The following is an 11312-nucleotide window of genomic DNA, read 5'->3' as shown; positions in this document are numbered from 1 at the left end:
TTAGCATTTTGTTTTTCACAAATAGAAATTGCTTGTAGGTGATAGGAAAAGTACAAATAAAAACTAAAAAGAAAATTGAGTAAATGAAAAGACTAAGAGTAAAAGTACAATATATATATATATATAATGACTGCTTTTGTAGTTAAATCTAAATTAGGGATGGCAATGGGTAGGGTATGGGTAGGGTACTACAGTACCCATCCCCATACCCGCGTTTTAAAAAAATACCCGTACCCGGACCCATACCCGCGTGGGTATGAACATTAATCCCCGTACCCGTACCCTTTGGGTACCCGCATACCCGTCTTGTACCCATTACCCGCGTTTGTTTGAAAAAAAAATATTTATAAAGAAAAATATGTTTATATAATTTCACATAAGTAGCATAATAATACAAAAATTTAATATGTAGTTGTCGAATAAGGTACAAATATAGATAAAAAAACAAATATTCAAAGATCATAAATGTTAAATGTATCTTAATATAATAATTTTTTAAACTAAAATTCTTAGAAACAATAAGTAAAACTAAACACACAAGTTATTTGTCAGTGATAATCCTATCTTGTGTGAGATTTGATTGATTGGTAATGTCAGAACAACAACGAAATAGATCTGTACAATGGTTGTCCTTTCGTGTGGGATCACTTAGTAACCTCTTGTGACGGCATTAACAACTAACTCTAATGAATAACATTTCATAGTTATTAAGTTTTAGTGAGACAGACATTGAGAATGAGAATAGAGTTAGAGTAGAGAAGTTCAATACTAACAATAGAAAGTTGATACATAAAATATTTTTTTTAACTTTTGAATTTGAAATTGTAAGAAAAATAATAGATTTAATTAAAATAATATAATATAATTAATATATATATATATATATATTAATACTAGTATTTTTTAACTCATATACTATACGAAAGTATTTTATCAAAAATATAAATTTTTGAAAAATTATTTTAGTGAATTAAATATTTATAATGTATATAAATTTAAAAAAAAATTTGAATAAAAGATAAATAGTTACAATAAAATTTTATAATAAAGAAATATACGTGTATATTAAAAAATTTTACTTTTTTATCTTAAAAAAATTAACAATAATTTTTTATATATATATCTTTTCAAAAACTTCTTTGAATGTGAATAAATAGTAAGAATAATATTATTTAGATTCAATAGATTATAGTTGTGTTTGTAATACATATGTTGCATAGAAAAGTATTATTTTAAATTAAAATATGAAAATAAAATTTAAATATTATTAATAAATAATAAGTTTACGGTAATAGTAGGTGATTGTAAAATTTATAAAATATTTATAATATATTTATTATTTATCATTCACTTTATGATTTAAACATCAATATGATTTTATTAACAAAAATATTTGTGTAAAAAATATTTTATGTGTGTCATATATAAATAATATTTTAAAAAAAAGTCAATCTCATATTAACTATGTAATAATTAAATTGTGTTAACCTAATTAAATGATATAAAATAGTAAATAAATTTTCTATTAAAAATATAAACCAAAATAAATTTTTTGGTTTACTTTATTATTAAATATATTTTTATATTAATCTTATATAACTTCACGTAAGTAATATAATAATACAAAAATTTAATTCATAATTGTAGAATAAAGTTTAAGCATATATATATATATATATATATATATATATATATATATATGCGGGTATGGGGCGGGGTGGGTACTTAGATACCCATACCCGCACCCATCCCCATTAAAATTTGCGGGTTTTTACCCACACCCATACCCGTACCCGTATAGCGGGTAAATACCCTACCCATTGTGGGTAAATTTTGCGGGTGCCCATCGGGTATTTTACCCATTGCCATCCCTAATCTAAATTTAAAGGGAGAGACCAAATTTAAAATTTTGAAAAATTTAATAATACAAAACGTAAAAAAATTATAGGAACTAAAAAAATTGAGTAAATATAAGATATTTTCATATTTAAGCCTTTTAGAGCGTATATGTTGATCAGGTTTAAGTATCGATAAAAAGCAATTGTAAGAAAGCTATATCCTTGCAAATTTTTTCAGGAATATTTTTTGGCCTCTTGTTAGGGGACTGATGCCTTGCAAAAAAGAACTATTCATGAATTTCATAAATCCATTCAGTTTTGTTCTCCAATTACAGCTGAACTGTGGGCTATTGTTTGGGCCTTAAACTTGTAATTTCTAGAAATATCTAAATTATTTAGATAAAAAGTAATTGTAAAAAAGCTATATCCTTAATTCTTAACTTGCAAAATAGTAATCACCGCTTTTTCCTATTATTAAAGAAATTAGGTTCTTGTTTAGGAATGTTAAATTTGTAAAGGTTAATCATATTTTAAACGAAGCTAATTAACATGCGGATTAATTGACTAGACTCAAGACTGAGGATGAGACATCTTTTTGCTGGTTTGACAAAATTAGGAGTGTGCAAAAAATCTAGATTTAATGATCTAATTCATAACTAAAATAAATTAAATTTAAAAATCTAGATTTTTTTAAAATTCAAACATCCAATCCAATTTTTTTTGGTTGAGATAAATTTTAGATTTCATCTAATATAACCGGTTTCCTGTCCAGCACTCTTATGCAAGCCTACGCCCAAATATACGCTTTTAATTTTCAGCAGCAGTTCACTCCAGGGTCCGTATACAAGTCTTATGCGCCTAAATATACGCTTTTCACTTTGTTAAATTTTATTTCTTGCATTATCTATCATTTTACTTATATATATATATATATTCATAATATTCTATATTTTTATTTTATTTAATATAAATTAACATTATATAATAATTATAAATTAATATATTAAAAATATTATTATAAAATATATTATTAAAACTAGTTTTAAATTTTGAAACCAGTTTTAATCCAAATTTTAAAAAAGTAATATAGATTGATTTAAAATCTAATCTACATAATTAAATTTAAAATAGATTTGGATTAGATTTATATAAATTTAATCCATGTTCACTCCTACATAGAGCCTCTATCGAGACTTGATGCTTAAACTTTTCTTGACCTAGAGTGAACTGTTAAATTTATGTGTATTTTGACTTAATGCCCCGTAATTAACAAAAAAAATAAATAAATTTCAATACTTGCACACTCACTTTTTCAATTTTTTAAGTGAAAATTTTAACCTAAATAACTCCCAATTAACTTGATCCACTCGACATGAATTTTTATTCCTTTGATTAAGCCAGTTTTAGGCATGTTATCATTTGTTTCACATAGATTAAAAATATGAATTTAATCACTATATATATATATTACACAATTTTAATTTAGTCTCTGTAGCTTTTTTTTTAATTTAGTCATTATATGTGTAAAAGTTTTCAAAATAGTCTCCAACGTTAAAGTATATCATGATGTCGTCTTCTCCTTGCTAACGTGATAGAGTTATACTTTTGTCAAAGTACATATTCACCCCTATATGTCGTGCATTTATAATTTAGTCCCCTTACATAATTTAGTTTTAATTTAATTTCCACAATATTTTAAAAATAATCTCTAATATTTTTTTTACAATGAGTAAGGACCAAATTAAAAATTTATAACATATATAAGGATCAAATTATAGTTTTGTTACAACATCATAACATCATTATATTGAACCTAATGTTAGAAACTATTTTGAAAATTTATGCACATACAGGAGAAAAAAAATGCTCATAGAACCAAATTCATATTTTAACCTACATTTTAAGAAAATCAAATGTTATGTAACTCATACTCATTTTAAGTAAAAAGTATATATATATATATATATATATATATATATAGAAGATCTCCATTCAAATTATCAACATTGAATTTTGTTATCTAATCATTTAAAGATGCTCTGTTATACACAAATTTTAACTAATTTCAAAATCAATAAGCAGGTTATATAAGGAGGATATATTTTTAAAATACAAATAAATATCAAATTTGATAAAATATACTTTAAAAATATCTAAATCATATAAAATTTAATATATATAATTATGACGATAATATAAGATGATTTAAAAATCAAATCATACTTAGCTCCTACAAGGGACATGAGATGGGAGGACCAGCGTCAAACCTTGTCTCCCTTGGACCGAAAAAAAGGGACCTTTCCATATATTCTTGCAGAAGTTAGGCATTTTTTTTTTTTTTTTGCAACATTTGTAAGTGTCTTCAAGTGTTCCACCTCAGGCTTTGTAGATTTAAATTGCAGAGTCCTCTTCATCACTACCGAATTAAAGTCGAAGTCTATCTTAAATCAAGTCAAAATACCTGATTGAATTTTATATAACTTTGCATAGAGCCCATCCTTGAGCAGAAGCTCTTCATGGTTTCCCATCTGGAAAAGGGACAAATTAAAAAAATATATTGATTATGCAATGGCGTTAAGCTGCCTTAAAGAATTGAATGAATAGTGCCAAAATCTTTTTGGATGGGAATCCTGCTTACGCAACCATATAATTCCACAATTGTTTCCCGTCATAACCATAAAATGAAAATTTTGGAACAAAAGTATAAGTTATAGCAGTTCAACTGGAAGTCACCTCAATGATGCGACCATCATCCATAACAAAGATCCTATCAGCAGCTTTAATAGTAGAAAGCCTGTGAAATTTTGGTGATTATAATTTAACTAATCCTATTAAAAACAAGATTTTGTTAACTTCAACCTTTAAGACTGAGTTGAAACATTCAAAAGTAATAAGTTTTATTAGAAAAGAACACATTTATTATATCAAAGTTATAAAAATGTAATAAATGCTTCTTTTCAATAATTAAACTCAGTCTTAACGGTTGTGGTTAACATTTTCCAAACAAAAAGAAAAAGAAAAGTGGTAAAAAGTTCACCTATGTGCAATTATGATGATGGTTCTTGTTTTAGATTCATCTTTTATCGCATACAACACTTCCTGAAATAAGAACATAACAAGAAAACAGTTACTTGTTCATTTTTCTTTTAGATAAATATGGATTTACTTAAGGAATGGAAATTATAAATTTCAAAAGCTAGAATTTGAGAAATATACCTTGATATAATGCTCACTTTCATAATCTAGAGCACTGGTTGCTTCATCAAGTATCATAATAACTGGGTCCCTAAGAATGGCCCTGGCAATGGCAATCCGCTGTTTTTGTCCACCACTAAGTACATTGTCGTCAACTAGGGTTTCATATCCATTAGGAAGTGAAGAAATAAAGTCATGGGCATAGGCCTTTTTAGCTGCCCATTCAATATCTTCTTGTTTTATGTTCCTAGGACAACCATACTTTATGTTTGACTTGATGTCCATGTGAAAGAGATGGGATTCCTGTTTGATTTAAGATTTCAGAAAATGAATTAACTATGTATGAAGTACAGTTTTAGTTGCCTAACCTGTGCAACATAGCCGATGTTCTGTCTCACCCACCTGACATCCAACTCTTGAAGAGGGAACCCATCAATATATATCTGTATATAAATGTAGATGTAGATCACATAAGAAATTAATACCAAGAATGTCTGTGTATATAAACACGATTGATAGTGATAATACATTTCAAATTAGTCACAACTGGTTGTTAAATTTATGCCATGAATGTCAGAGATCAAGAGACCAAGGGTTACGACAATGTAAAGATTATTTCTAACATACTCCTTTTTTTTCTTTTTAATCTATTCACTTATAGGGGCTCAAATGGCCAGTGAGTCCAGCAATTGGCCAAGCCCACAGTATGGAAAATTTACGCTAGAAGAAATAAATACAGGCAAGGGAATTGACGTGGTAGAGAGAGAGAAGAAAGTTTGTTAACCATGTAAGGAGGAATACATCTTAGTGGGATTGGGATGTGAGAGAAGGGGTATCTTTTAATCAAGAAGTTGGTTATGGATGAGGGGCATTAACTCTCTCTCTCTAATAGCCTAGCCCTATTGGGGTAGAATACTCATTCTTCTAATTTTCCTTTTCATATCAAATAATACCAGTACCACCTCAATTTTCCCTTATTGAGTTGCATTATTTTCCTGTTGGTTCAACTAGTTTGCATCAAACTGATCCGACCTATTGGATATATGAGAGGGACGATTTCAAATCAACTCGAGGCTTCATCGTTTCAAGTAGGCACGCGCATGGATTGGCTTGACATAAAGTCAATCTAAATCTATTTTAAAAACAATTATATAGATTGAATTTTAAACTAATTTTTTTTAGAACCAGTTTAAAATTGGTTTTAAAATTTAGTTTTGGTTTAAAACTGGTTTCAAATCGAGTTTGTCTTCAAACTAATTTTAAATCTGACTTTTTTCAAAGAAGAACAGATGTAAGAATTTGAAATTAAAAGAAATGAAGAAGAAAGTAGAAGCATTTGTCGTGTTATGCAAATTGAAATCCCATTCCTTTTGCATTGTGAGTTTTCATGTTACTGGTTGCAATGATATTTGCCTCAAAACAAGACTGTAACGGTGTTTTATTACTGTCACATCAGCATGGAAGGAGATGGAGAGTGTTCCAACATGCAGCAATAAAGATAAGAACAATAAACCTAGGGGAGAAAGAGAACATTAGAGAGAAGATTTTATTCGGAAACAACACTACAAGTTTTGTAAATTCTCATGATCAACTAGCATATGTCTATACCAAGTCTTTAAGAGGTCCTCGAATTAGTTATATATGCAACAAGTTTGGTAGATATTATTATATTCTATATCAATGATCCCTATTATACATTTATGTTCCTTTGTGTAGTCAAGACACACAGATTCATCTTATGTTTCTCATTCTCCTTTCTCAACATTGATCAACCAAAGACTTGGGAGCATTGGCTACCATGGGTTGAATATTGGTGCAATATGACCTTCCATGCACCACACAGACCATGCCATTCACAATTGTATACAGCAAACCACTACCTAAAATCACGCATTTTTTACTAGGGTAAATTGTAGAAGCGGTGCAACATGAGCTGACAGACAGAGATGAAATTCTCAGACAACTAAAGCACCATAAATGGATAGAACGTAATTTGAGTGGGTATTTCTTAAACTGAGACCTCATGAACAGCAGACAGTAGGGGCTAGAATCAGTCCCAAACTACCCCCTAGATACTATGGTCCATTTCAAGTAATGGAAAAGGTAGGAGTTACGGTTTACAAACTCCACTTACTAGGATCGGTAGACTTCATCCAGTCTTTCATATCTCATTGTTGAAGAAATTTGTTGGCAACTATAGAGTGGAGGAAGAGCTGCCTCAAGGTATGGAGAGTGATGCAGCAAATCAGCAAGAGCCCACAGCAGTCCTTGCAACCAGAACAGTAACCAAAGATGGGGAATCTGTTAGTCAAATGCTGATTCAATGGAAGGAGACACCTGTTGAAGAAGATACATGAGAGGAAGAGTTTAAATATTAAAAGTGAATTTCCCAAGTTCAGCCTTAAGGACACATCTCAAGGGACACGCAGTGTTAGGATTGCAGTTGAGAATAGGGGATCAAATGGCCAGTTCGTCCAGTAATTGGCCAAGCCCAGACTATGGAGATTTTACACTAGAAGAAATAAGAAAAACATGGGCAAGGAATCAACGTGGCAGAGAGAGAGAATAGTTTGTTTGTGAAGGAAGGAGGAGCCCATTATAGTGGGATTTGGGGTTATCTTTTAGAATCAATAAGTTGGTTATGGATGGAGGGCATTTGCTTACTGTGGCTGTAGAATACTCATTCTACTGATTTTCCTTTTCATATCAAACAATATCAGTACCACCTTCTCAATTTTCCTTTTATTGAATTGCTTTATTTTCCTATTGGGTCAACCAGTTTGCATCAAATTTATGATAGTGTGTAAAGTTTTTAAAACAAAGTAAAGATAAGGGCATAATTGAAAAGATAGTAACTAATGCTTTTTTGTTCAAACGTGGATAAATAAAAAAGAAATGGAGGGAAATGGAGAAGAAAGCCCATATTTTCAAAAATTATACTTGCTCTGAGATAATCTCTTCACCTGTTTGCTTGCAGTTCTTTCATGAAAATTTCTAGTTTTAGCCACAACAAAATTGGTATCTTAGTCGTATTATATAACCTCCTCGTTGCTGTTTTGTTATAATTATTTTTCTGCTCCTTATGAGGATTTATTTGGTCTTCAACGTGTATTTTCACTTCTCTGTATAATTCAAAGAAAAACAATGTCCTATGTTTCTAAATCACACATATGTATAGATCAAATATGCCAAGAACAAAATAAATAACAAGTGAATTATGTCATATTCAAGCTCAACCTTCTGACTCTGACTACGAAAATAATATCATAACTGCAAAATTTACACATTGAGCACCAATTAGCATAGAAAGCACATCATGTTGAGTTGGGGAAGCAACATAAAAATGATTCAAACAAACAATTAGCATAGAAAGCACATTGAGCTCAACTATGTCATATTCAAGCTCAACCATCTGACTCAGACAACGAAAATAATATCATAACTGCAATATTTACACATTGAGCACCAATTAGCATAGAAAGCACATCATGTTGAGTCGGGGAAGCAACATAAAAATGATTCAAACAAACAACTAATCAAGTAGTCGATGATGAGCATGCAGCTCTTCCTTTTCTAAATATAAATTTAATTTTCAATTTACCAGGATTGAAAGATATTAATTGTTTACCTGACCACTATTAGGTTCATACAGACAAAGTAAAAGGTTGAGCAATGTGCTCTTTCCACTACCACTCAGACCAACCTGCGCAAGGTAGAGATGTCAGATAAATATTAGAGCATAACCAACATTAAATCACTAGGAACAAAGAGAGATCTTACAATGGCAACGACTTGATTTGCTTCTATGGAGAAGTTTAAGTGTTCTAGAACAGGCATCTGTTCAAATATCAGAAACAATGGAATTTTAACAATTAATAAGTTACAAACTATAAAGAATGAACTCCAACGCGGCCAGACACGACATGGACACAGAATTGAGGAAAAAGGGATGCAAGATAAAAAGTCAGGATTGAAAGTGATTATAATGCTGTCAAATATTACAAATTACAATAGTCAGTACCTAGGTTACAGATAGAGTCCAATAACTGAATATTATTGACACTTTAATTGTACAAAGATTCCTACTTTATATAGAGGAAATTACAAACCAAAAAAATAAGGAAATCAGCACCCTAAAGTAGGGAAACAATATATTATAATAACTACCCAAATTAGACTAAGCTTAAAAGAGGAAATAAAGTAAATAAACAATTAAAAATATTTACAAAGTTGGATCTTGAAGACAAAGTTGCTGGACGTTTGGAAGCACGTTCGGTGGAATTGGCTGGGTCCATTCAGCGAAGCCTTGGTGATTCTCTGAAAGACATGTTTCAAGAATTTCTGCAGCAACGTTCGCTGGAAAATTCTGCTTTTCCTTGCACATCAGGTTCGGGTAATAATCCTTCGTCTTCATATTCTTGTGGAACACGTTTGGCACGTATTGATTTTCTAAGATTTAATGGCGATAACGTACGTTTGGCACGTATTGATTTTCTAAGATTTAATGGCGATAACGTACAACAATGGATTTACCAGTGTGAAATTTTTTCTTGATTGACAATTCTCCGGATGATGTTCGTGTAAGACTTGCTGTTGTCCATTTAGAGGGTCGTGCTCTTCAATGGCACACGGCCTTAGATAAATCTTTGAATTGTTCGACTCTATCTTGGCCTGCATATAAGAAGTTGATCTTAGAACGTTTTGGGGATATTTGTGATGATCCCATGGCAGATTTAATGGATTTAAGACAGACGAAATCAGTCGCTGAATATTACGATCAATTCAATGTTTTGATTAATCGTTTGTCTCTGTCTGATGAGTACATGTTAAAAGGAATACTAGTATGGTAGTCAAAATGTTCCAGCCTACTAGTGTGAGCAAAGCCTTTTATCTGTGGTGGTGCAGAAATCTGTCCCTAGTTCTAACAGTACTGCTTCAACTGAATTAGCTAAGCCTCGGACCAGATCTCAGAGGAATCTCACACCTGCTTACATGAGTGACAGAAGAACTAAGGGCCTTTGCTACTTTTGTGATGAGCCTTACTCTTATGAGCACAGATTGACTCACAAGAAACTCCAAGTTCAAGTAATGGAGATTGTTGATGATGAAGATACGTTTGAGGATGCTTCTGAAGAAACCTTGACCCCTGATCAACCTGAGATTTCAGTAAATTCATTGACTGGTGTGGCAAACTTCAAGACAATGAGAGTCACAGGTTTTCACAGGAAACATACCCTGCACATTCTCATTGATAGTGGCAGCACTCACAACTTCTTAGATGAGGGCATTGCTCAAAAGTTTGATTGCAGATTGGACCAAGTTGACCCTTTATTGGTCACAGTGGTTGATGGTTCTCAATTCACCATTTCTTCTATAATCAGAAATTTCACATGGCACATTGGAAACACTACCTTTACTTCTGATGTTTTCCTAATTCCTCTGGAGGGTTATGATTTAGTCTTGGGGGTGGAGTGGTTAGTCACCCTTGGTGACATTATTTGGAACTTTGATAAGTTGCAGATGGAGTTTAAGCATAGGGGAGAAAACATGTATTACGGGGATTGACTTCTACCACCATTAAGCCTGTCAAACAGCAGCAATTAGGGAAGGTTTTAGAGGGAGGAGTCCACATCTCTATGCTGCAACTTTGTGAAAAGGAAGGGGACTTGATGCATTCCCTCTCTGCTAATGCTGAGCAGTCAGAATTACCACCTGCTGTTGATCAACTTCTACAAGAGTTTAGTGATGTTTTTGAAGAACCTTCCCAGTTACCTCCATTTAAACCTAGTTATGATCATAAAATTCCTTTAGTTCAAGGTGCTAATCCTGTAAACAAGAGACCTTACCGTTATGCCAAACATCAAAAGGATGTCATTGATGGGTTGGTACAAGAATATCTTAAAACAGGGTTAATTTAGAACAGTAGCAGCCCTTATGCTAGCCCTGTGGTTTTGGTAGGGAAAAAAGATGGCTCATGGAGGTTATGTGTAGACTATAGGGACTTGAACAGGAATACTGTCAAGAATAAGTTCCCTATTCCATTGGTGGATGATTTACTGGATGAGCTTCATGGTTCCTGCTTGTTTTCCAAGATTGATTTGAGGTCTGGCTATAATAAAGTCAGAATGGACTCTGCTAATATCCACAAGACTGCCTTCAGGACTCATGGTGGTCATTTTGAGTATGTAGTGATGCCATTTGGGCTCACTAATGCCCCTGCCTTGTTTCAGGGACTCATGAACTCCATTTTTCAGCCATTCTTAAGGAAGTTTCTACTGG

The 11312-nt window shown here is 31.7% G+C and overlaps 1 protein-coding gene across 1 annotated transcript in view; it reads right to left on the bottom strand.

Annotated features, from left to right (window-relative positions):
* Positions 1–4154: 4154 nt before the first annotated feature.
* Positions 4155–11312, bottom strand: part of LOC113857420 (ABC transporter B family member 26, chloroplastic-like) — a 46493-nt gene continuing 39335 nt past the window's right edge. Inside the window, exons 12-19 of the mRNA XM_027489280.1 lie at positions 9694–9723; positions 8814–8870; positions 8662–8736; positions 5402–5476; positions 5055–5336; positions 4876–4937; positions 4572–4632; positions 4155–4366 (exon numbers count right to left, since the gene is read on the bottom strand). Of these exons, the coding sequence (XP_027345081.1) occupies positions 4286–4366; positions 4572–4632; positions 4876–4937; positions 5055–5336; positions 5402–5476; positions 8662–8736; positions 8814–8870; positions 9694–9723 (723 nt within the window). The 3' untranslated portion in view covers positions 4155–4285. The remainder of the gene's footprint in view (positions 4367–4571; positions 4633–4875; positions 4938–5054; positions 5337–5401; positions 5477–8661; positions 8737–8813; positions 8871–9693; positions 9724–11312) is intronic.

This window comes from Abrus precatorius, unplaced genomic scaffold (assembly GCF_003935025.1).
Source record: "Abrus precatorius isolate BTA unplaced genomic scaffold, Abrus_2018 Scaffold2, whole genome shotgun sequence".
NCBI classification, from domain to species: domain Eukaryota; kingdom Viridiplantae; phylum Streptophyta; class Magnoliopsida; order Fabales; family Fabaceae; genus Abrus; species Abrus precatorius.
Note: the sequence above shows the minus strand (reverse complement) of the source record. Positions and strands in the feature narration are given on the sequence as shown.